This window comes from Neofelis nebulosa, chromosome 4 (assembly GCF_028018385.1).
Source record: "Neofelis nebulosa isolate mNeoNeb1 chromosome 4, mNeoNeb1.pri, whole genome shotgun sequence".
NCBI lineage: Eukaryota > Metazoa > Chordata > Mammalia > Carnivora > Felidae > Neofelis > Neofelis nebulosa.
In genome coordinates, this window is record NC_080785.1 from 109,351,819 (window position 1) to 109,378,177 (window position 26,359).

The 26,359-nt window shown below is 53.1% G+C and overlaps 1 protein-coding gene across 1 annotated transcript in view; it reads right to left on the reverse strand.

Moving 5' to 3' along the window:
* The window catches only part of LOC131508577 (palmitoyltransferase ZDHHC11-like), a 39,135-nt gene that overhangs the window by 9,724 nt on the left and 3,052 nt on the right, over nucleotides 1-26,359 (reverse strand). Inside the window, exons 3-13 of the mRNA XM_058723563.1 lie at nucleotides 22,953-23,128; nucleotides 22,408-22,509; nucleotides 19,406-19,530; nucleotides 17,112-17,264; nucleotides 14,560-14,669; nucleotides 13,268-13,299; nucleotides 10,486-10,573; nucleotides 8,264-8,298; nucleotides 6,462-6,546; nucleotides 1,915-1,949; nucleotides 334-427 (exon numbers count right to left, since the gene is read on the reverse strand). Coding sequence (XP_058579546.1) covers nucleotides 334-427; nucleotides 1,915-1,949; nucleotides 6,462-6,546; nucleotides 8,264-8,298; nucleotides 10,486-10,573; nucleotides 13,268-13,299; nucleotides 14,560-14,669; nucleotides 17,112-17,264; nucleotides 19,406-19,530; nucleotides 22,408-22,509; nucleotides 22,953-23,128 — 1,035 coding nt within the window. The remainder of the gene's footprint in view (nucleotides 1-333; nucleotides 428-1,914; nucleotides 1,950-6,461; nucleotides 6,547-8,263; nucleotides 8,299-10,485; nucleotides 10,574-13,267; nucleotides 13,300-14,559; nucleotides 14,670-17,111; nucleotides 17,265-19,405; nucleotides 19,531-22,407; nucleotides 22,510-22,952; nucleotides 23,129-26,359) is intronic.

Here is a 26,359-nt window from a genome sequence, read left to right on the forward strand (position 1 = left end):
GAAAACACCCACTGCTGAGAGTCTATCACAGCGGGCGTTCTGCTCTGTGTCACCTACCACGTGGCCATCACCAACATGTGGCACCAGAGCACACATACGAGGCTTGTTTTAGGGACACCTGTCTGGGGACTCCACTTCTCACACACACGGGCCCCTGTCAGGAGCGTGATCTGCTCTCGCTTCTCCTCCTACTCCACACACACCGTCGGTGCTCTTTGTGTAGTGGCCCAGGCACCCAGTAAATGCAGAACACCAGTGCGACCAGCATCCAGGTATGGTGCTGAGCCCAGTTTACGAGGGAGCCCCAAGCCCTACATCTGAGCACAGGCTCACCTTCAGTGGCAGGTGGTCCTCTGTGCCGGCGGCCAAGGTGGGGTGTGTGGTGAAGTCACTGGATAGCGACAAGGACACCTTGCTCCCAGGTAGGCTAGGGCAGAGCAGGGAAGGAGGAACACATTACAGAGCAGGCCCTCGCTGGGCGGGCTAGCACGTGGGGACCCTGCAGGCTCCACGGTGTCCGTGGACATCTCCCCGCTGGGGCCCCCTCTTATCTGCAGGCTCGGGAGCAGGCAGCGCCTGGAGGCTGAGTGCCAGAGGGGGTCCCGCGCCATAAACATGCAGAAGGTTCATGCGAGAAGGACACTGCAGGCTTCCACCACCAGCGGAAAATTAAAACATGCCACCCGGTGGATTTCTGCTGACAGAAATGCCTTTAAAACCAGACAGAAGCAGCTTCACCTGCATGATGGACCCTCCCCCTTATTCATATATTCACTGTTTGGCTGATTTGTACATAACCAGCAGACCATACACCCTAGACAGATAAACAGCCGGAAAGAAGTACTCCCAATAAGTTTGTCTGCCAGCGACCGCCAGGAACACAAGCTGCATTAAGTCCTACAAGGTTTCCCAGTGATCGACGTCCCAGGGAGGCCCTGGGTAGGTGGGCCTCGAGGACTAAGACTCGGGTGAGGCCTCAGGAGCAGGCCACGGAAGGTGTCTAAAGCGCTAGCTGCTCAACTGGGTCCAAACTCTTTGGTTACCAAAGAAACATTTTCTGCAACAATCCCTGCGGGCCAGAGCAGGAGGTGTGTGTGTGTGTGTGTGTGTGTGTGTGTGTGTGTGTGGTGGGTGACATTCAAGTAAATAACTTGCCCTTTTTAATTTTACTTCAAATGCATTAAAGGGCACTTGGTACAAAGTTACTGAGGTTGTGAAGTCAGGATACAATATTCAGACACTTACAACTGCGAAATATTCCCCAGAACCATCCTTCCAGGCACAGAGGGAGCCTGTGCTCACCGTGTGCTCAGGGAAATGTAGGGGAGACAGCACAGACCTCGCTGACACGGGTGCTGTGAAGCCTCCTGTTACTCATACTCCAGGAGAAGATGACGTCTTGTCAAGGGGACGGTGGTCACCGTGTTTCGCTACACCTGATTTATTCTCTAAAATGTGTGCTTGAAGCTGGGCCATGATGTGAAAGGGGCCACTCTCTGTCTCTGTGGCACAGGAGGGGCAGAGGCCGTGTGCTCCCCAGGGGCCTGCGAGGTGCGGTCACCCACCTGGCACATGGTGAGCCCTGCCACTGCTGCACACGGTCATGGACCGCGGTGTCCTCTGCAAGCGGCACATGCTCACAGACAGAAAGTAGACGGGCATCACTTACACCTGTGCACTAGCTCACATGTTACTTGTGAAGAACCTAGAGAGGTCTCATCGCAAGCTCCAGTGAGCGGAGTATGGCGAGCCCTTCGGGGGGCAGTCCGCATCTGTGACGTCAAGGGAAACTGGTTTGTCTTCGATCACGTCATCACAGTACCCCAAGGTTTCCCACAAAAGACTGTGTTCCTCGGGAATCGTGGTGAAGGCTTTGAGACACGGGAAGCACCTGCAGGAGGCTCAGAGACTCACCTGAGGGCAGATAAAGTCAGGCTGTTGTCTATTTCCTGTGAGAGAAGAAATGATTGTTCACGACAGGAAACAAGATGGAGTGGTCAATGTCGAGCTTATTGTTAAACGAAACCCACATTCTTTATTACCCGATTTGGAGCAAATATCCTCAGGGTCCCAGGGTCAGGGAAGGGGTCTGTGAGGGAGCGCACTCCACAGCCAGTGCCCACACTGGCCAAGGGGCCCGCTCAGGACCGGTATGTGTCACACGCGGCCACCGGCGGGCCCTGACCTCTGTGGCAGGTCTGCATGCGGGCAGCTGCCAAGACTGAGGCGCACAGAAGAGGGGCCGCCTGAGGACTTGGAGGGCTGAGGGGAGACACCCCAGGAGAGTCTGACCTTGACAGCACCTGGGTCTCAGGGCAGTCAATACCTAAGTACGGTATTTTTTTTTTTTAGTTTTTTTATTTTTTTTAAATATACATCCAAATTAGCATATAGTGCAACAATGATTTCAGGAGTAGATTCCTTAGTGCCCCTTACCCATTTAGCCCATCCCCTCTCCCACAACCCCTTCCATAACCCTCTGTTTGTTCTCCATATTTATGAGTCTCTTCTGTTTTGTCCCCCTCCCTGTTTTTATATTATTTTTGCTTCCCTTCCTTTGTATTCATCTGTTTTGTGTCTTAAAGTCCTCATATAAGTGAAGTCCTATGATTTTTGTCTTTCTCTGACTGACTATTTCACTTAGCATAATACCCTCCAGTTCCATCCACGTAGTTGCAAATGGCAAGATTTCATTCTTTTTGATTGCCAAGTAATACTCCATTGTATATACCACATTTTCTTTATCCATTCATCCATTGATGGACATTTGGGCTCTTTCCATACTTTGGCTATTGTTGATAGTGCTGCTATAAACATTGGGGTGGATGTGTCCCTTTGAAGCAGCACACCTGTATCCCCTGGATAAATACCTAGTAGTGCAATTGCTGGGTCATAGGGTAGTTCTATTTTTAGCTTTTTTTTTTTTTTTTTTTTTAATTTTTATTTTTATTTTTGGGACAGAGAGAGACAGAGCACGAACGGGGGAGGGGCAGAGAGAGAGGGAGACACAGAATCGGAAACAGGCTCCAGGCTCCGAGCCATCAGCCCAGAGCCCGACGCGGGGCTCGAACTCACAGACCGCGAGATCGTGACCTGGCTGAAGTCGGACGCTTAACCGACTGCGCCACCCAGGCGCCCCTATTTTTAGCTTTTTGAGGAAGCTCCATACTATTTTCCCGAGCGGCTGCACCAGCTTGCATTCCCAGTACGGTGTTATTTTTATTTCACAATGGATATCTGGTTGTTCCAGGACCATTTGTTGAAATTTTCACTTCTCCCCAAAGGATTGCCTTGGCCATAAATGTGAAGGCTTACTTCTAGAATTTGTATTCTATTCCATTGACTACACTAACCTGATTACTATAGCTTTTTAGTAAATTTTGAAGTCAGATTGTATAATTCTTCCAATTTTGTTCTCTTTTCAAAATTGTTCTGGCTACTCTAGGTACTCTGAATTTCCATGTACATTTTATGATCAGCTTGTTGGTTAAACAACAACAACAACAACAACACACAAAAAAACAGAACCTCCTAGGAATTCAATAGGGATTGTACTATGTCCATAGATCAGTTTTGGGGGAAATGCTATCTTAACAATATTGAGTGTTCATATCCATGAACGTTGTATATCTTTCCATTATTTTAAATGTCTTCAGTTTCTCTCAGCAATGACTTATAACTTTCAATGTATAGACTTTACTACAGTTTTGTTAAATTCATTATTGTTAATGCTATTGTTAATAAAATAACTAATATTATTTTCAGTGGCATTTTTGCCAAATACAGAAATATGATTGGACTTGCTATTTTTTTTAACAATACAAAGTCAAAAGATTTATTTTTTAACAACTGTTTCCATTCCAGATAATGGCAAATTACATAAAACATTTCTAGGTCAGCCAAGGCAATGGAGAAATTTTTACTTTGACCACGTGGTGGCAATTTGCTGTGGAGCTAGCTGGAGGCACACAGAGGTTCCTGACGCCAGGTAGGGACTGTATTTGATTTCAGGTGTGCTCTGGATAACACTGAAGATAAATGTCCCAGAGCTTACTGGAGAGCACTTTACCTGCCTCTTGCAAAGCTATTTCATTACTAGTAGTTTTGTTTTTTGTTTTGTTTGTATTTTAGAATCATGTTGTCTGTGATCAACACAGTTTCACTTTCTATTCTTTATTCCTTTTTCTTGTCTTATTGCACCAGCTGGAACTTCAGTACATCCTTGCCTTGATCCCGGTTTTAAGAGGGATGTACTCAGTCTTTCACCAGGAAGTATGTTAGTTGTATTTAATAGGTGTATTGCATAGGTCAGAATGAAGATCTTTTCTTTTTTTTTTTTTTCATTTCTATTTATTTATTCTTTAAACATATATTTATTTTTGAGAAGAAGTACAAACAGGGGAAGTGCAGAGAGAAGGGGGTGTATGGAGGATCTGAAGTGGACTCTGTGCTGACAGCAGTAAGCCCAATGCAAGGTTTGAACTCACAAACTGCAAGATCATGACCTGAGCCAAGTCATACCCTCAACCAATGGAGCCACCCGAGCATCGTCCATTTATTTTTATTTTATTTTATTTTATTTTATTTTTTTATTTTTTAATATATGAAATTTACTGTCAAATTGGTTTCCATACAACACCCAGTGCTCATCCCAAAAGGTGCCCTCCTCAATACCCATCACCCACCCTGCCCTCCCTCCCACCCCCCAGCAACCCTCAGTTTGTTCTCAGTTTTTAACAGTCAGAATGAAGATCTTTTCATTTCATTCCTAATTTGTTGAGAATATTTTTTGATCACACGTAAGAGTTTCTTATTGGCAACTCCCTTTCTGAATTGACATCGCCATATTATTGTCATTTATTGTTGGTATTTTGTATAATGTCAAATAATTTTCACATAGCCATGGTACTTAATCCTGTATGCTGCTAGATTCGGTTTGCTAACACTTAATCAATGGTGTCTGTCTGTGTTTTCTTGAAGGATTTTGCCTCGTGATATTCTTTTGGGATGACATTGTCTGGCTTTGGTATCAGGTTGGAACTGGCCTCACAGAACAGGTCTCCCTTCTTCTATATTCTGAGAGGGTTTGTGTCATTATTTTTTAAAAATTCAGTAGAATTCGACAGTGTTGGTAATTTGTGTAAATTGGCTGGAAAGGTAACTACCTTTCTTAAGTGAGAAATGCATTTTTCAACACTGGAAGATTTAGAATGAATATACAAATGTTTAAAAGCTCCAGACCCCATGCTATTACTACTGTGGCACTAGAAAGCCATATGACCATATCTGGCATATACAGTTTTGAAAACAGAAGAAAATGTATCCTCAGGGGTGTGGGGTGGGGAGGGTTTAAGCCGGTGGGATCCTAAAGCTCCACGCACACCAAGAGGCGAGCCCAGCCATCAAAGTGGGATGATGATCTATCTCAGATAATCCACAGAGGGATTAAACGTGATGATGGATGACAAGTGTCCAGCAGAGTGACAATGAACGGTCACAGCTTCCTTGGATTCCTGAGACAGGATGGGAATAAGGTGGCCCTGAGACTGCTCTACTACACATTCTAGAGGCGAGCTCCAGAGCCACACACCAGAGAGAGGGCTTCCATATGTTCGCCTGGACACACGTTATAACCAGCGGGGGTACATGGCCCTCACGGTCATACATGGTCAACACCCACATGGTCATCACATCTTTGCTTCTTGAGATGTGTCCTTCATGTCACTCAGAAGCTGTGTGGCCACCACCACCCAAGAAGGGATGGCAGGGATGGGGCGCCAATAGATGCTATCACTGCCACAGCCACCACTGTGACCCCTGGAATGGAGCATCAGCCTGGTCTCCATGCATGTAAAGTGTGTACTTGTTGGAAGGCTTGATGGGAGCGAGTGGCAGGGAGGGGTCATGCCATAATTGTGTTGGCTACGGTTTAAGCTGTGACTTGGCCAGTCACACACAGTCCCCACTGAAGACCGGCCTCCAGCATCTCCAACACGGAGCTCTGACTCCAGGCTCTGCAATGAACGCAGTGGACCAGATATGTCCCTCCTCCCCGCTGACCTGGGAGATGAGCAGGGGCACCCTTCTGCCGTCACAGTAAGTGGGTCACTGAGCCCTTCCTGGCCAGAATCCCGCCAGCTTGCTGGAGTGCACACATGTCACCCAAGCACACGTGTGATGCTTCCGTTCCAGTAGCACCCATTTTTCCGTCATGTTTCTCTGCTCACACACATGCCCTGTGTTTTAGATCGTTTGTGCTGCCCGCCTTGTTTCCCTTTATCCCCCTCCCACCACTGTCCTGTTCAAGCAGTGTCCCCGGAGGACACCATAAATGCCTTAAACCAGCCAGACAAGCAGGTCCAAATACTGTCCTGCCCTTGCTCTTGTGGGGAGCTTAGACTCAGCACTGGACCCCACCCCTGTGTTTGAGGCTCACTCACGCACGGCCGTGCCTCACTTACCATCACCCACGAGTCCTCCATGAACGTGTTGGTGGAGGAGGGTGGACCTGAGTGCACATCCAGCAGCAGGTGGTTGAACTTCACTCTGTGGGATGGCAGGGGGAAGGGGAGACACTCATCAACAAGGACGGCCACTGCTTCCTGGAGGGGATACTGATGGCTGCCGGAAACCACAGGCCACAGCATCACACAGCCTCCTTACCACCCTTTCCCCTCAGGTCCACTGCATGGTGGGAGACCCCGGGAGGGCAGGGGAGGAGCACCTAAAGGGAGAGCTGCAGGAGCAGCAGGGGGTGTCAGGAAGAAGGGGTGCCCCTGCAGATCAGGAGGGGATTTGGGAAGAGACCCTGGGTTTGGAAGGAAAGAGATGTTCAGGAATTACCAAGAGCAATGGTGGGGATGTAGGTCGTGGGACACTCAGCTAACTGAACTGTGCAAGTGGATTGAACAGTGTCCACCAATGACCTCACATTGCTGTAAGGGGGGTTTTCAGATGCAGCGACTCTAGCAGCTCAAGGTGTCATCACCTGAGACCAGCGTCAGCCCGACGACCGCGTCCGTGCAAGAGGACAGGCCCTCAGCCCAACGACCGTGTCCGTGCAAGAGGACAGGCCAGCCCTCGGCCCGACGACCGAGTCTGTGCAAGAAGACAGGCCTTCGGCCTGACTACCACGTCCATACAAGAGGACAGGCCTTTAGCCCAATGACCGCATCCGTGCAAGAAGACAGGCCCTTAGCCCAATGGCCGCGTCCATGCAAGAGGACAGGTCAGCCCTCGGCCCGACAACCATGTCCGTGCAAGAGGACAGGCCCTAGCCCGACGACTGCGTCCATGCAAGAGGACAGGTAGGCCCTCAGCGGGATGACCACTTCCATGCCAGAAGACAGTCAGGCCCTTGGCCTGACGACCGCATCCGTGCAAGAGGACAGGCAGGCCCTCCTGGTTCGTTAATTTTCAATCATTCTTGCCAGAAAGGGGCAAAATGGGAAAACTGAAGAGACAAAGGGAAAACAGCATCAGGTTCGAGCCAAGGAGAGAAGCCAAGTGCAGGTCCTATGACTGGGGACATGTCGAGGTGAGTCCGGCTCCAGCCTCCAGAGCAGTGAGACGGTACATTTCTATTTTTTAAGCCACCTGTTTTGTGGTCCTTTGTCAGGGCAGCCCTGGCAGACCGAGACCCTCACCCTAACGTGAGCATATTTCTCATTTCTCCATGTTCTGAGGTGACTTTCCACGCTGGTACAGTTTCAAAGTGGAGACCAAGTGCACGTTTTAAAATGTGTGCTTACCCTGGGTTGTGACCTTCATAATGGGCCACTTTCTGCTTCTGTGACTTTGCAGGGGTGCACTTTGGGTGCGTGTGTGCCTGCAGGGCTGTCCTCTGTGTGACTCCTCCATGAGCAGGCATGTCCTCTGTGTGACTCCTCCATGAGCAAGCATGGCTCAGGAGCGACGGGAAACTAGGTATTATCAGAGGTCATAAAAAGGAGGCTGGGACCCGCTCCCCACACGTTCTCCGACTGACACACCGAATAAATGAGCGCTGACGCTGGTGTGCTAGTTCAGATGCAAGTTGTCCACAGGGAGAGAATTACTGCATTTCCCCAAGCACGTGGAGCGCAAAAGGTCCCTGCGTAGCTGTACGTGGTACTGTTACGTTAAGCAGAGCTATTTCCTACTGTGTTGTCACATTATTTAAAAATATCCCATCAGAGATGAGTCACTTTCCAAAGCAATTTGACTTAAGATCGCGTAGCCATTTTCATTCAGAGAGAACAAGTCCAACAAGCTTACAACCTACCTGTGTGAGGGTGATTTCAGGTCACCTGTGGCTGCCTGTGGGGGTAAAGGAAAAAGAAGAAGAAATTGTTGGTACTGAGGCTATTCGTAGGAAATCAAGTCCGTCATTAGTTTCAGGTGCGTGTGGCTCAGAGACTTCCCAGGAAGGGGTCTCTGTGTCAGAGGTTAAGAATACATTGAAGATTTTAAGAAACTGTCAAACTACTTTCCACAGTGGTATCACTGTAAACCCCCGACGACTTTGCACACCTAGCTACGGGCCTCCGGTTCCTCTGTGTCTCCCGCTCCTGGTGCTGGTACCCTTTCTCAGGGAGCCGTTCCAACTGTCTTACCGTGGCTTTAGTTGCACTTTCCTAGTGGTGAATGATGTTGAACATCTTGTCAGGTGATTATCTGCCACCCATATATCCTATTTGGTAAAGTTTATTAGAATCTTTTCCCCATTTTAAAAATGGGGCCGTTTTTCCCTATTAAGTGTTGAGAGTTGTTTATTTATTCTGGATTTAAGTATAGGGTTTGCAAATATTTATTCCAACCTGTGACTTACATTTTTATTTTTGCAGTGGTGAATTCTGAACAGGAAATGCTTTCTTTTATAAAAAAGTCAAAATTTCCACTTTCTTCATAGTGGTTTTGGTGCCCATATTAAAGAAAACTTTGTCTACCTCAAGATCACAAAGGTTTTCTTCTGTTTTCTTCCTAAAGTGTTATAGGTTAGCCCCTAAATTCAGAACTGTGGTTGATTTTGAGTTATTTTTGTGTGTATGGTGAGAAGCAGCTATTAAGCTCTTCCCCGCCCTCTTTTTTTACATATGGTCATCCAATTGTTCTGGCACAGCTTATTAAAGATACTCTCATCTCTCCCTGTTTAATTATCCTGGCACCTCTGTTTAACACCCACTGATCAGGTTTTATTTCTGGACTTTCTATTCTGTTCCCTTGACCTGCATGTCTACCCTCACTGGGCACACCACCCTCATGGCTCACACTGTCCTGACTACTGTAGCTTGATAGTTCATTTTTAAGTCAGATTGAGTAAGTCCTCCAATTTGCTGCTTCTTTTTCTAAATTCTTTTGGTCACTCTACGTCCTTTGGATTTCTGTATCTATTTTAGGGTTGGCTTGCTATTTCCTTAAAGAAAAAAGCTTGTTGGAAACTCAATAGGGCTCGTGGTAATTATGTAGATCAATTTTGGGGGGAGTTTTCTATCATGACAATATTTTGCGTTCCAGTCCACAAATATTCTAAATCTTTCCGTTTATTTGGATTGTGTTCAGTTTCTCTCATCGATAGTTTGTAGCTTTAAGTATACACATTTGGTGCTTGTTTTATTTTATTTTATTATTTTCAATGCTATTACAGATGGAATGGTTTTCTTAATATCATTTTGAGATTTTTCATTGTTAGTATACAGAAATATAATGGGGGTTATTATATTCATTTTGTATTCTACCACCTTGCTGAGCTATCTTATTATTTCTACTATATTTTTTGCAGATTTGTTAGAAGCATGTTTCCTGCAAATAAAATCAGGTTCATTTTCAAATCTATATGTCTTTGTATTTCTTGCTGTATTACACTGGCTGGAACTTTAGTAAAATGTCAAATAGAAGTTTGAGGTGGACATTCTTGCCTCAGTCTCAATCTGTGAAGAGCAGACATAAACAGACACACAGACACACACCCCTTACTCCACGTCTGTGTCCTATAGTTATTCGGTAACACTTTTTTAAGAATGGACAATTTCAAACACCCAGAAAAGTGGAAAGGATTGTACAAGAATGCCCAAACACTCAACTTCTAGGTTCTATCATCATTAAAATTTTGCTGTGAATATTTCTTTTTAACCATGTGACTATCCATCCATCATTTTATTTTCTGGTGCTTTTCAAAGCCAGCAGGACACAGACATCAATACCCTTCATTAAAGCACACGGATGCCACTTCAGTCTTCGCACACCCAGATTGCATTGGATTTATCTCTTTCTCCCCCCTTACACACACACACACACACACACACACACACACACACTATAAGCCCTACAGTTAAGGATATTTTCTGTCAGTTTTTCTTCTCTTCTCCCTCCACCTTTGTTCCCATACGAGTAGCATGCCTGGGTACTAAGTAAATGCTTCAAACCAGTCAAACAAGCAATCCCAAGCGTTTTCTGTCCTCATTCCGGGGGCAGCCTGAGACCTTTCACATGCCCAGCGGCTCTCACCTGCAGCGGGGAGCTCTCCTCACACGTGGTGATGGTGGAACGCAGACCCGGGCGCCTCAGCTGCAGCGGGGCCTCCTTGCGCTGCTCTCTACAGGGATGGGGCAAAAGGGAGGACAGACTTCCATGAGCAAAGAAGGGCCTTGCTTTGTGTAGTGAGCTCAGAGAGCACCGCTGACGGCTGCAAAGCTCCATGCACTGGCCGCCATCGTGACCTGCTCATCTGCAGAGCCTCAGAGCCAGGAGCTCCTGGGAGGCCGTCCGTGTGCCCTCGGGTTGGCTGCACAACGGAGGACACGGCGCAGGAGCACCATCCATAAAGGTCTATGACTGCTTGCCGGTGGGAGGCCACAGGGGCGCTTCTTCCTGCTGCGGCACCCCCACGCTGGGCCACTGCGTTCTTGAGTCTGTGGGTGCAGCAGGGCTCAGTTACAAATGGACAAAGTGACCTGCCTTGGAGACCATGGCATTGTCACTTTGTGCTCATTCCTTGCAGCAACTGTAGGAAACTGAGGACTGTCCTTGATTACCCAAGTAGGTCCAATGCAATCACACGAATCCTTAAAAACTGAGAAATGAGGAAAAGGAGGAAGTCCGAGAGATCTAAAATATGAAGAGACTAGACCCACCATTACCAACTTAGAGATGGAAGGGCCACATAGCAAGAGTGGGAAAGCAACAGCTGCACTGGCATTCTCTATCTGCCCCGAAGCAGACTCTTCCCCATAACCTCCAGAAGGGAGGGCTGACCTGGTGAGCCGTGACTGTTGCCTTGGGAGGCACCAATCAGGGACCCAGCTGAGCTTGCCAGGCACATGACCCACAAGCGCTTTCAGACGAGTCTTAGTTCAAGCCACTACATTTGTGGGAATTTGCCAGATAGCAATAAAAAATTAATACAAGCCACTTGATGGACATTAGCTGAGCAGAACACTTGTAGAATTAGGCAAGAAGTATCTTCACACGTGTGATCCTACTTTTGCAGCAGATTAATGGTCCAGAGGAAATACTCCCAATAAATTGGTCTGATACCTACTAATAGAGAGAAGCACCTTAGAGAGTGCTACACTAAGTTCTCCCCTAAAATATACCAGTGATTTACATCATGGAACTCCACAGGCACTTACTGAGTGGATTTTTCTTTTGGGGGGATTGACAGAGTGCCACGTGATTTAAAGATACTCTTTGATCTCTTGGAGCTGACATTCTGACAGTGGGCTTTGCCTAACATGTAAGTTACACGTGGGTGTACAGGTCAAACTAGGGACACTTCTGCAGGAAAGAGAGGCCACTGGGACAGATGGCCCAGCGCATTGAGAGGGCTTGTCTCTCAACACAATCGACCTTTCAATACAAAGGTTAGCAGCTCCCTTTCCAGTTGGAGAAGGGAACACTATAGTGATTGAAAATAAGAAATAACATTCCAGAAATGAGGAATATGGTCCCTCCCAAAGGTGAAGTAACTTATATTCATAAAAATTATGTTTCTTTTTCTTTTAACTATGTCCACAATGTATGGAATTTTTTAAAGTGTATTTATTTATTTTGACAGAGAGAGGCCTTGGGGAGAAGGGACAGAGAGAGAGGCAGAGAGAGTCCCAAGCAGGCTCACTGCTGCCAGCACAGAGCCCAACGTGGGGCTCAACCCCACAAACCGTGAGATCATGACCTCAGTAGAAACCAAGTGTCCCATGCTTAACCGCCTGAGCCACCCAGTGGCACCACAATATATGGAATTTTTAAAAGGGGCTCTAAAGAGTTGAACAATGTGATTACAATTTTATAAAAACAAAGCATTGTGAGTATAACTCACAAAATAATACTAAAACGGAACTTGGAAGACAGTCCTCGGAGCACCAGCAGTGACTGCAGTGCGTGGGGCGGCCAGAGACTTGAGGTCCCCAGTTCCTGCGCAGTGTCCACACCGACTGCCCAAAAACGGGGTTAGTCTCAGTTGCTTCTAGAGGCGGCTGGCCCCCAGGCTGGACAGGGCGAGGGGCACGTGCTCAGATTGTACCTAAAGGACCGCAGTGTGGCAATGCTTCAAGTGAAACTCCAAACGACCCGGGTTTTCCCAGAAGCATGGCTACCGGGTGTCTAAGGAAACAAATGCAAAAGGAATGAGCGGATTCTTTGGAGGAATTCCCGATCCTCGGTCGAGAACCAGCACCAGCCCTGCGACCTGCCCAGCTCCACCAGAACATGGGAGTCGCCCCCCACCCGTTTCTGCGAGGGCCGAACTTCCGAGAGCACCACAGAACTGGGGCACTTACGGCCCGCTCCCCCAGGGGAGACCGACTTCTGGGGCAGTTTCAGGGCTTGGAGCTGAGACCATGCGGCTCCGCTCGCTCCCGCCTCTAAGGAATGTTTCCTGTAACTCCACTTGGAACTCTGCCTTTCTCAGAACTGCATGAAAACTATTTTAAAAATTATACGGAAACTAAAAACGTGGAGGAATTGTCAACAACTATGAAAACTAAAGAATGCCAAGGGCGTTCCCCTGCTGGACATTCAGGGTGAGGCACGGCCGGAAGAGGGTCTCCTGGGGGAGCCGGGGGCACCAGGTCCTGGGCAAATCCACCTTAGCCCCTGTCTCCGTGAACACACAAATTCAGGACGGCTTGGAAATCAAAATGCAAAGCGAATAAAGCTGGTGAAAACACTAGCAAAGAATGTGGGTATTTGTATAACCTTGGAGTAACGAAGACTTTTTAAAGCAAGACTATTGAGAGCATATAGTATTTGTCAGACAGATAAAACAACTCTAGTAAGCTTACACACTTACCTACGAGCAGACGGACTCAGGTCATCTGCTTGCTGTGAGCAATAAAAATTCATAACGTGAAAAAGTTGTTGACACTGGGCTTAGTCTTATACACGATTCAAGTCAGTTATTAGTTAATTTTGAGTAATGGTGCCTCAGAGTCCCTGGGTCCTAGGAAAGGATCTCACTGGGGGATAGCACCCCTGTCACATGAAGAATACCTGTGTCTTCACTTCTAATAGTTAAGAAACTGGAAGTGGGATTGCTGACTTCAACGCTGACTATACATTTCACTTTTTAAGAAAACACCAAACTGCTGATCAAAGTGATATAATTTGGTATCTGCACTAGTAACGTAGGAGCCTTTCGATCTACAGCTTCACCAACGCTTTTTATTATTGGTTCTTTTGATTATAGCCAGTCTACTGGGTGTGTAATGGTATCTTACTGTGGTTTTGTGTTTTCTTAATGGTAAGTGATGTCGATGTGCTTATCTGCCACCGTGGATCCTCCTTGGTGAACAGTTGGTTCAAATCTTTTGCGCATTTAAAAAGTTAAAACACTGGGTCATTTTTCTTATAATTAAATTTTGAATTCTTTATATATTCTGGGCACAAGTATATGATTTGCAAATATTTCTGCCTTTGGCTTATGTTTTCATTTTCTTAGTGGTGCTCGTTTGAAAAGCAAATGTTTTTAATTTTGATGAGAAACAGCTGCGTTAATATATGGGCCTAAAAGGAGTCAGCCCTGCTGGCTTGATTCTGTGGACAGTGAACGTACAAATGATATAACACACATGCACACCACACACCAAACACACATGTACTGCGCTGCACACACACACATACACTGCATCACACACACCACGTACACATGCACACATACACATGCACTGCATCACACACATGTACTCAGTCACACACACACGCACCGTATCTCACACTAAACACACACACACACACACACACACACAACCACACACACATGCACTGCATCACATACTATGCACACATAACCACACACGTGCATCACATTATACACATCATGCACTCACACGTGCAAACATGCAGTGCATCTCACACCAAACACACGCACACACACACACTGCATCACACACACCACATACACATACACACATACACCTGCACTGCATCACACAACGTGCACACACACACACACACACACATGGAATCAGAGAATTGTGCCAACACAGAAGCAAAGGACTGTGAGAAGTTCCAGCTGCAAGGTGACACTGGGCGCTGCCCCAGGCCTGGATAGTGCAGATGGTGAAGCAGAGGGGCACCCGATACCTGTGGCATGCTTATTTTGAAGGACAGCTCTTTCCTCCCTGCTGGAACTTTTGGAATATTTTGATAGCGGTTCTGTGTCACATACTCATATGTGCTCAACTTCTTGAACACTAGAGAGGAGAAAGGCGGAAACAGGCAGTTACAGTTACGCAAGCGGGCAGAGTGGCCCACCGGCCACAACCCGGTCTTCCAGGGCTTCCCCCCCAGGGTGCCGGGAGCTGCCTCCTAACCTGGGGCGCTGGGGGGCTGCTGCATGGCCACCCCGGGGCCCACCTGGCCTGTGGGAGGCAAGCAGTAGCTCGTCACAGCCCCAAGGCTGCTGGCGCCCCGTCCCAGGAACAGCTACCCTGCAGCCTTCCAGGCCCACAAAGCCAGTGTGGACCCGGATGCTGGCTCCGGCACTGTGGCAGAAGCACCCCAGGTCACTGAAAGGACATCTGAGACCCGGGTCTGTCAACAGACAGCACCGTCCACGAAACGGGTTCTGTGCCTGCTTCAGCAGACGCACCAATCCTCCCACTTCTCTCCCTAAAACCAACAAACACGAGGACAGATGGCTTCTAATTATTTCTGGAAAGGGATAAGGGCCACCCACAGAAGCCTAATTGCAGCTGGAAGGGCAGACGGAAGGTGGGCTGCCCCCCACACCCGCGTGGAGCCCGTTCCCTTCCCTGGGTGGTTTGTACAAGGGCATCTGTCTGTGTTTGCTTTGGCTTCCTGATGAACTACACCTGGCTCTTACTGGTTCTCCCACCTCCCCCAGAACCTGTGTGAGGGCATAATTTGCATCTGGCCACATGCTCGCAAAAACACTAGTTCTCTGGCAGGGATTGCAGGGATGGCTGCCATCACCATCAGGTGGCAAGTACACACTGTGTGTTCCCCAGAGCTCACACTCGTCCTGAGTTTTGAGTAGACACCTTCATCTGACAGTAACGAGAGGAGATGTGGCTGGGGAGGGAGGCCAGAGTGCGGTGTGCACTGAATGAGTGTCTGCCGTGTCCCCTCCTGCGACACTAGGCATCAACACAGCAGCCCGGGGCCCCTGGTCTTTGGGATGCTCTGTCCCCCGCTTGTGTGGAGGCGGCTTTCCCCACACCCCTGCTGCTGGTACCAGACATCTGTGCATCTTCCTGGGAGGTCTTGCCCTCACCAATGCTGCACTCCACTCGTGCTGCAGTGTCAGGATGTCCTTCCCCCAAACTTCAAAGAGGCATCCAGCTGCCCACAGCTTCTGACAGGCCCCCCAGCAGCCCCTACCCCCCACCTCAGGGTGTTTGTGTCACGCCATCCCTTGGAGAGTGGGTGGCCCCAGCGCCTTGCACAAGAGGTGAGGGGCGTCACTTCCATGACTGGGCTACAAAAGGCCGGCTGCCCCTTCATGCTGGGGTGTCCTGGTGGGAGGAGGCACCAGCCAACAACTCACGGGGAACTGAGGCCAGGAACTGGCCTGCCAACACCCTGGTGTTGAACCTAAACGTGGGTCCCAGTCGGATGAGACCACAGCCCTTCCTCACACCTGGCGGAAGCCTTGTGGCCGAGCAGGGCCAGTGGACCCAGCTAAGCTATGCTGAACCCATGACCCACAGAGACTGCAAGGTGATAACTCTGTTACTTCAAGCAGGGTAAGTTTATTATAACAATAGCTAATATCCCAACTACTTCTGGAAGTCTGTGCTTTGCTGTCCAAATACCCTGTAAACAGCACCTTGAGCCATAAGCTCCGTGTGCATCTCCCTCCCCTACCCCCACAGTGAGTGTGGCACCACCACCCTCCCTGTTGCTTGGGTTGGGGCCCTCTGGTCCCTGTGCCTGGATCTCCCATTGGCCATCTGTCCCGTGGACCTGTTCTCCAGTCTCACATCTGTCTGTCCTGAGTGGCCGCAGTGGACTTCTGGACCTGCCCAGCTTGCCACCTGCTGGCTGTACTGTATGCTGCAGCTGGGGCACTGTCCCCAAATTCACCCTTGTCCCCATTGGCCAGTGAGTGGAAGCTTTAGGATAAGGGCCTGGGCTGACCCACCTCTGGCTCCGGGTGCTGATTCCGGCCCTGGCTCTGCTGAGGACACTCCCTGTGCCAGACCCGCTCTGGCAGCCACATAGGGCCCCCGCTGCCACCTTCTCCCTTGCAGAAGCCACAGAGAGAATTCATGCCCTCCCCTGGGCCACTGCGTGGTGGGGCCTGCTGCACGCAGTGCCGCGTGGACTCCAGGAAACGGCCAGTGTCCCTGCAGCAAGCTGGGTCAGCAGATACCCTGTCGCTGGCTCACTATTTTTCATTGTTAGGACTTGGTGCTTCTCTAAATCCCCTGTTCTTTTTTTAATGGTGCCTGTTCCTGCCTCGCATGTTCTGCTCCCTTATCTAACTTACTCCTAGTCCCTCTCGTGTCCTCTGCAGGCCTCAGAGCAGAATGAGCCCTGCTGTCCCTCTAGGGGTGTCTCTTCCTGTCATTTGTCTGATGTGCTCGTTTCTAGCAGGGGCCGGCAGACCTTGTCTTGGGCCACGTGGGAACGCAAGGGACAAAGACTGGAGTGGGGGTCAGGACACATACTTAAGAAGAGGTGGAAGATGAACAGGTATCCAGGCAGCAGGAAGCTGAGGGCAGACAGCAGCAGGACGAACACCCCAATGCCCAGGACCACCAGGGCCTTCGTCTTTACAGGGAAAAAAGGAAGGAACAGCAGCCAAGTGTCCTTGGAGACACCTGCGGAGGCAAGGGAGACATGCATGCATCCAGCACCTGGGGCATGGCCAGCCCCTCCTTGGGAGGTGGGGGAGGGTGAGCAGCCCAAGGAAGCCCCTCCCCCACCCCAGTGTGTGCCCTACCTCACCCAGGTGCCCTTGCAGCCCCCTGACTGAGGTGGGTGTCACAGCCCCACTTTACGGGTCTGGAAGGTGAGGCTGGGAGAGGATAACTAAGGGTCCGGGTTGCAGAGCCTGACCCCCTGCCTGGCTGAACCCCCACCCTGTCCCAAGGGCCATGCCACTGTGCCAGGCCCTCCCCGTTCTCAGTCAGCCGCCCTCACAGGGAACTGCAAGGCAGCAGCCAGCGCCTTGGGACATTTCCAGGACTTGGTCATCTGGGCCCCAAGGGCTGTTGACACTTCCAAACTTCGGTGTGAGGAAAGCACTGAGGAATCTGCAGGCAGGCCCATGGAAATGGAATCCAGCTGAAATGCTCTCATCCCACCACAGAGTCTGGGAGGTACTGATTCCAGTCCTTTACGTGGCATGGAAAGTGGCTGCCAGGCCTGCTGTGTGCCTTGGGGGCTGCAGCACAGTGTGCATGAGGCTGGATGTACCATGGGGTGGCTGGCCACATGCTTGTCCCCTTAGCCGGTGATGTCTTGATGAATTCCCACCAATGAGACCAAAGTGCCCCAGGGAACTGGCGGGTAAGCAGCCCCATGGAATCTTCTGGAACAGCAAACCCAGGAGATTGCCTCAGTCATCAGGCATTCATGTGCAGCACATCCACGATGGTTCTGGAGCGAGCAAGTTCCCAGAGAGAAGCACCTTCGGAGACCAGGCTGCCCTCTGTTCTGCCAGCGCGTGGCAGCGAGGGCCCAGCCGACGCCCACATTGGAAGGAAGTAAGGACACGTGCTATGGAACTCGGGTGCGCTGAGGCTGCTGCTTACCATGTGCGAGCCGCATTTCAGAGTGTGTTGGGGCAATGAGAGGCCCCGTGGCCGGGAGGACCTTCGCAGGGAATCCCCAGTGCCCACCGGTGACTGTTCTGAGGCGGCAGTCACCGGCCAGCCCCTCTGTTCAGGCCATGTGTGGGGAATGTCAGGAAGGATGGCAGGTGGAGGCCTCCAGCTGGCTGTGTGCAGAGCGCAGGCGGCTCTTCTGCTGAGCAGGGCCGGGTCTCGCTGAGACTCCCACTGTTCCCTTTTACCATGGAAATATCCAGGATGCACTCCGGAGCAGGTGCAGGTCAGATAGCCCATCCCACCAGGGCTCATCCAGCCCAGGTGCACTGAAGGCCTTGGGATGAAGGTGCACAGGGCATGGTGCCCTTCCAGGAAGAGGGCATGGCCGTGACGTGCTCTGGAGAGAGGCCTGGACCGGGAAAGGAAGCTTTGCTCTGAACCCTGAGGGCTGAGGTCCCCAAACACTCAGGACAGACACATGAGGTGCTCCGCTTGGGGTTCTCCCTGTGTCAGTGTCCAGGGCTGCTGTGACTGATGGCCATAGACCAGGCAGTTTCAACAGCAGAGATGAAGCCCCGAAGTCAGGGTGTTGCAGGGCCCGTCTCCCTCCGAGGCCATGGGGGAGGATCTGTCCTTGGATCTTCCAGCTTCCGGGGCTCCAGGCACCCCTTGGCTTGTGGCCATGTCCCTCCAGTCTCTTATAAGGATGTTTTCACTGGATCCAGGATCCCACACATTGCCAGGTAACCCATGATCATCTCAGGATCCTTAATCACATCTGGGAGGACCCTCTCTCCAAATAAGGTCACGGTCACAGGCCCGGGGTTGCGCAGTGATGGACAGACCTTTGAGGCACATGTGTTCCCAAGGCCAGGTTCCTGGAGCCGCTCAGCAGACACCTACAGCCACACACCACCCAGCACCTTCCCCAGGCAGCCCTGCCCTCCCGCCCCACCCTGCTCCCTGCCAAGACCAACTACTGGGTGATGGGCACGGGGCCCCAAACCTGCCTTCTGGTCCCTGGGGGACTGCTGCCCTCCTGCCCGGCCCCACAGCTCACCCAGCTAGGGGCGGGCCAGACTGACGTCCCCCAGAAGGAGAGCTTTCCCTGAAAGACAGCTGGAGGGAGAGGCTACCACCACGAGTGACCCGAGAGAAAGCAACGCCAGAGAGGGCCCCCCGCCCCGTACCTTCATAGAGCGGATGAGTGCGCAGCACCTCCGGGTTGACTGAGTACTGGATGAAGATGTACAGCAGGATGCTGATCAGGCAGAGCAGGCTGGCCGAGGCGGAGACCAAAGAGCAAAAGAAATACCTGCGGGGGGCAGAGCCAGACTCAGGGCTGGGCAAGGTGCCCCTGACCCCGAACCCAAGGCCCAGGCTTCTTCCTGTCTCCTGGCACCCGAGCTCCCCAAGGGATGCCCTGAGGGCACCTCCAGTTTCTGTGCCCCCCTCCCACCCCCACGCGGCAGTGAGAAGGGCCTGGCCTGGCTCCCAGGTGGGTACACGGAGGCTCCAGGCGGGTCGGGCTGCCCGCAGCTTCCTCCACACGCCGCCACTGCTCACCAGGGCTCTGCCGGGTCGGGATCAGGACCACCACCCCTGCCCCCCATGTTGCACGGGATCCTGGGTGCTGTGCTTCATCCATAAGCATGGAAGCCCAGCAGGTCGGGGAAGCAGGGGTGCTGGGACAGGAGCCTGGCCGGCCAGCGGCCCACAGTGCATCATCTCCACACACCCTCCCGGGGCCTGTGCACACTTCTGTGCACAAGTGACATCTTGTGCTTTGGCATTAGACCAGAATCACTCCTGTCCTCTTGCCTGTGCTCAGGACACAGAGAACAATCTAACCATCAAAAAATTAAATTCTGGTCAGCAATTCTTGGAATAATCTTCTGCAGCAAGGTCTTCCTTTGGGCTTTCTACCGTGGTGATATTTAAGGAAACTGTTTCTTTAGCATTTTCAATCTTCAGCAGTGTCTTTTATCCAGCTGAAATTTATCTGACTCCATTATTCTTTTCCAGAACATCTTGAGGTTTGTTTTTGTTTTTTTAACACATCTTTAGGCAGAGAGCTAAAACGAGAATGTCCTCAAAGGGTCATGTGGATGTGGAGGGCAGCCTGCATTGTGGCCCCTTGTCAAAGGCCCTGGAGGGCACGTGTCCTGTGTGTCCCCGAGGTGCAGGGGGCACAAACCTGGCCCCACACCTGGCTCTGGTTCCCAGGGAGCCTGTGGTGTGCGGTGTAGCTGTTCCAGCCGATGGGCCCACCCCGCAGCAGAAGGCCCTCGGCCATCCGGTGCTGCTGGCACCAGGCCAGAGGCGGCCCTCCCGGCAGGGTGAGGGCCAAAGCCTGTCCAACTGCATGTTCGGGGCCAGAAACGTCGCTGTCGTCTCTGACTCCTGCGTCTGTGGTGCCTCAGCGCCCAGTCCGGGCACTTCCCCTGTGAAGGCACGTCCTCTCAGGAGCTTATCACACTTTGCCAACTGTTTTGGCCAACTCGTCTTGTAAATGTAGGCATTTCCTCTTGCTTTCTCTGCCTGACGGTGGAAGGGACAGGAGGGAGTCTGGGACTCCACGTGGACAGGGGTGGCCATGCCCTCACCAAGACCCCCGCGCACATGGTGCCCTCCCTCACTTCTGCACACACTCCTTGCTGCTGCCACTGCCCAGTGGATAGGAGGGCTCCTGGGGCCCAGCCGTCCCCACCAGGAACTTCTGCAGCCTTTTGTGCCCGGAGGCCACTGTCAGGACCTCGGAACTCCACCCTGTGTGCCCTGTGGGGCCCGGTCAGCTTGGTCCTCCTCAGTGGCAGGGCCACACACCCTCGCCCATCCCAGACAGCCGACCAGACCTCAAGGCGACCAGCCTGTGGCACCAAGACCTTAAGAGGAGCATCTGGGGGAGAGAAGAGAGCCCTGCTACCGTGAGGAGGCAGCCCCCCCACCCCGACTCCAGCTGGCCTGGGGCTCCTCCTCTGTAGTGGAGAGGGCGACATGGGGGCTCCCAGGCCCCCAATTCTCATTTGACTTTTCTAATGATGACGGCTTTGCATTTCCTTCTGCTCAAAGCAGCAACGCTTTTGAAGCCTGAACAAGTGGAGCATTTCTTGACTGGGCTGCACGGAGCATGGCCCTCCTGAACCAGGCTGCCCGGAGCACAGACCACAACGCTCCTGGACCGGGCTGCCCGGAGCACAGACCACGACGCTCCTGGACCAGGCTTCCCAGAGCACAGACCACAACCCTCCTGGACCGGGCTGCCCGGAGCATAACCCTCCTGGACCAGGCTGCATGGAGCACAACCCTCCTGGACCGGGCTGCATGGAGCACAACCCTCCTGGACCGGGCTGCATGGAGCACAACCCTCCTAAACCAGGCTGCCCGTAGCACAGACCACAACGCTCCTGGACTGGGCTGCACAGAGCACAGACCATGACGCTCCATGACCAGGCTGCACGGAGCACACCTGCTATGAGTGGTGGGTGAGCAGTGGAACCCCTTGCAGCGCCATGAGCCGGCGAAGGCCACTCTGAACTAGCTGGGGGAGCCCCTGCGACTTTCTTGGCCACTCACAGCCTGGGCCCTAGCACATGGGGTCCTGGCAAAGCCCGTGCAGGACTGAACACCTGCTCCCAGTGCAGCCTCGACCCACATCCTCTGTGCTCTGATGGCCTCCCAGGAGAAAGCACCCGGGTCCAGGCCAGCGAGCGGGTCAAGGACAAGTCAGCTCAGCCTGAGCCCCTCTGGATGGGGCTGGGCCTCCACATTCGGAAGGGGCTCCAGGCCAACACATTTCAGAGCCAGACAAGGAGAACAGAAAGACGTTAAGGACCGCTGTGCTGGGGACAGCACGTGACTCCCCCCACTGCCTGTGGCCCCCACCCTCTTACCCATGAGGCCCCCAGCCTGCAGGACCCCTCTCTCCAGGCCCCCTCACCCTTCCCCCTGACCAATCCCCCTCCCTCCCCCAGTCCTTTCACCTTCTCCTTCCCTAGCACCCCACCCCTCCCCCCTGCCAAGGACCTCCTCTCTCTCCACCAGGACCTCACCCCTCCCCACTTCGAGGTCCCTCCTCCCTTCCCCACCCCCGGCCCCTGCAATGCCCTTTTCCCTCTTCCCTGCTTGGTCTCCCTCTCCCTCCCCCAGGACTCTGCCCCTCCCTCCCGGACCTCCCCCTCCAGCCCCTCACCTGTAATTCCTGCCCCCTACACAGTTGTTAAGCCATTTGCAATGGTGGTCAAAGTCAGAGACACACTTGTTGCAGGCCCCACAGTGTTTAGCCTTCTGGCTCCTAGCAGGAAGAATTCACATGAGCAGCCCGTTAGCAGCATGTGCGGGAGGAAGACAGGGTCAGAAAGGAGAGACAGGTGGCAGGGAAGACCAGGCCCCAGGCGGGTTATCTTCCCTCAGCCACGCCTGCCACACTGTGCCACCAGCTCCCATCCTGAGCCACAGGCCTCCCTCCCAGGCTGCCTGCTGAGCCCTCAGGGCTCTGACTAGCCCAGGTGGGGTTCCGGTGGGGGGGCTGGGACTCATCTGAGCCCTTAGATGGGTGAGGGGTCCTGCATGTCTCAGGGCCACTGCTGGTCATTCAAGGAAAGCAGCACCGGTCAGCTGCGTGAAAACAGAAAGGCCGGGGCAGGACCTGCCTGTGCACAGCACGGAGAGGGGATGGGTCCACACGGCAGGGGCCGTGCCCTCGGGGCTGCCTGCTCCCACACCCTGGGCACTTACACGGCGACCTCACACAGGTGGCAATATTGGTTCTCGATGACACGTGTGTGTTTTGATGGGTCAAAAGTGGGTATGGGCTCCAAGTATTTCTTGAGCCGTACGTTGGTTTCAGCAGGATCGATGGAAATTCCAAGCAAGTGGACCACGAAGTGGAAACAGAAAAGCCCACCAGTCACCTGGGCGTGAGTGTGTCAAGGAACGTGCAGGCAGGCCTGGTCAACACGGCGAAGGTGCCCGCTCAAACTAGAAGCAGGACCCTGGAGGCGCCTACTTACGGCCTGAGGGTGTGGACCCCGCGCTTCACCAAGGCAGCAAGGGAAGGCCTTCAGGGGCCAGTGGACACCACGCTGGGTGCCGAAGTCGTGAGGGTTCTTTGGGCAGCAGAGATGCTCAGAGCACGTGCGTCGGGGGAACAAGACGGTGTATCATCAAAAAATGAAGGAGGGGAGCAGGGAGGGCTCACACGGCCAGTCTGCACGGTCTGTCTGGGTCCCATCTTGTTGTCTCTCCTCGCCCCTAGGCCCCTCAGGCTCTCTGGCACCCACTCCCGCCGTGGCACCCAGGGTAAAACCAGTCCCCGGGCTCCCACCCTCATCCTCCCCTTCGGGACCAACACACTGTCTGTCCCCTTGGAAACCAAACAGAAGAGGTGGAAGCCGCCTCCCTGTCAGCCCTGCCCTGCTTCCCAGGACCAGTGCTGAATGGGAGGCTTCAGGGTTTACCGGTTGGGTTCCCGGGTGTGGTAGGGGGAAATGACCCAGCCTGGGAGGCGAGGCCATGGGTGCACGGGGTTCTGCCGGGATTTGACAGGGGTGGGGGTTCGGAGCAGGGGGTTGGGGCTACTGCTCAGTCCTGCGGGAAGCCCCTTGGGGGGTCCTCCTCAGACCTGCCAGCAGCCTCTGCTTCCGCCTCTGAACAGCCTGGAGCTGACAGGCGGGGTCCTGCCTCCACAATGCACTAGCCTGAGTGGGAGGCTGCTTCTGGCCCAAATCGCTCATTCCTCCCTCGCCCTCCAGCCTCTAGGCACCACGTGCAGACCCAGGGCTCAGGCTGCCAGATGAAGGCATGGAGGCGATGGGGACCCAGCCCTGCTGGGGGAGGAGGGCAGGAGGAGGGCAGATGAGAATGAGCTGAGGGCCACGAGGATCAGCCCAGGAAGCTGGTGCCCAGGCCAGGGGTGAGTGGAAGGGTGGCTGAGAACCAGCCGGGCCCTGGGGGACCTGCACGGGGGCACGAGACTGACCAGATCCCTCAGTACCACATAAGGGTTGTGGTGACACCAAGGCCCTTCCTGTGGCCACCGGACCCTGCAGGGCTGGGTAAGGCCTGAGCCTCCCCTGCTCTGCTGTCCCATTCAGGGTATGGGGCCGTGGCCGGGTGGTCAGGGGTCTGGTCAGGCTTTGCCATCACAGCTGGAGACACCAACACAGTGCTGGTATGCCATCTCCCTGCACCTATTCCCTGAAGCCTGAGGCGCTGGCTGGAGGCAAACACTGTTTGTGTGGTTACTGGGGCAGCGGGAGCAGGTCCTGAGCAGAGGGGTCCAGCCCAGGACAAGAGGTGCAACAGGAAGGCCCCTTCCTCTGTCACATCAGAAATAGGCAGGCAAAGTATGGGGGAGGGACTGAGGCGTTGGGGCCCTTGGAGACATTGTAGGGGCAGCGTGGTCTACACCATAGCCTCAAACTGGAGGCAGCAAGGCCCCTGACCTGAGCCTGATTTTCCCCACATGTCCCAACCCTGCAGGGGCCGTGGCCAGGCCACTCCCAGGACGTGTTCCCCAGGAACAGAGGGGCAGCCCCCCGCCATGTGGTAGGCAAGCCCCCTTAAGCACGAACACAGGTTCATGACAGGTTACCCGTGGGAGTGACACGGGTGAGCAAAAGGCCACCGCGTTTTGCCTGGCCGTTCACACCATCAGCCACTTGGCTGAGAAGTGTCAGCAGGTGGGCACCACACCAAAGTTCTGCCCCCACATTCAGATGCCCTGGTTATGGGTGTCTCTCAGGTTGCAGATAATAACAAAAGTAAAAGGGACAGGGTAGGAGGTCTCCAGATGCAGAAGGCCAGGCCCTGCCCTCGAGGCCTCATCCCTTAGAGACAATCTGTGTTTGGTAAACACAGCTCCGCCAGCCCAGGACACATGCCCTCCTGACCTTCCTTTTGGGTCCTTCAGGTTCTGCGGCAGGAAGGGGTGAGGCGCCCCCCAGAGCTCCCACCACCCGCCACCAGCCCTGCAGTCACTGAGGCTAACCTAACCAGGGGTTTTGCCTGGCCATGGCGCAGGCCCTGGGACTAAGACGGGTCACATCAGAGGCCAATCCCTCAGCACAGGGACCCTCTGGGCCCTTCACAGGGGCAGGGCGGTGGGGGAAGCTGGCCTCTGAGGTCAGCAGGGAACCAGGGGTCCGCCTCCTCTGCTTTGTCTTCTGGAGGTGCAACCGAGACCTTGCCTTCCCTCCTGGGGCAGCAGCCCCTGCAGCGCCGAATGATGCTGGCGCCCCCCTCCCCCCCCCCCCCCCCCGGTGGCCAAGCGCTTCGGAGCCTGGGGGAAAGGAAGCCAGCCAGAACCTGAGACTTGGGGCCAGCCAGGGGCTCCTGGGAGAAAGGGTGTGCAAGTGAGCTTAGGGCGCCCTCTGGGCCCAAAAGCAGGTGAGTTCTCAGAGTGCTCCCTGCACAGAGGACACGAGGCAGCTCGAGAAGGCCCCAGAACAGGCTGAGCCACAGCGAAGGGAGAAGGGAGACAACGGATTAGAACCCAGAACGCAAACAAACCCACGGTCAGGGACGGAGGTTAGGATACAGATAGAGGGGCAGCTGGAGGCTGCAAGGAGGCCAGGAACTGGCCCTCCCCGGAGCTGGCCCCTGCCGACACTGAGGGCTTCTGGTCCCAGAACGAGAGAGGGCTCCCTCTCAGAACTGGGAGATGTTTCGCTGTGGTGTGAGTCCCAGTGAGAGCGCCATTCTGACCAGGAAGTCGTGGGTCGGGCACTGCAGGCCTTTGTGCTGGGACAGAGAGGAGACCCCTTGCCACATGCAAAGCGTGAATTGTGACTGGATTCTGGATTTAAAAAACCCGACAAAGCAGGTTTTGGGGACCAGTGGAGAAATCTACAAGGCTGGCCGACTTCTGCCCATCCTCTTGTGTGTGAAAGACACAAGTTACACGGGGTGATGTGGGGCGTGGGATGTTGGCTTTGGAGGCCCCACCTAGCGTCGCCAACCCTGGGCCACAGGCCTAGAAGTGGGGCAGCTGCATTCAGACACACAGGACCCACATTCCCGGCTCTGTGCCGCTGGATCAGACACCCTGAGGGCCCCACAGGGGGAGGCCGGCCAGATCAGGGGCTGCGTGGCGCTGGGCAGGGGGCAGCAGGCTTGCACATCAGGCCATGGGGGACGCCCAG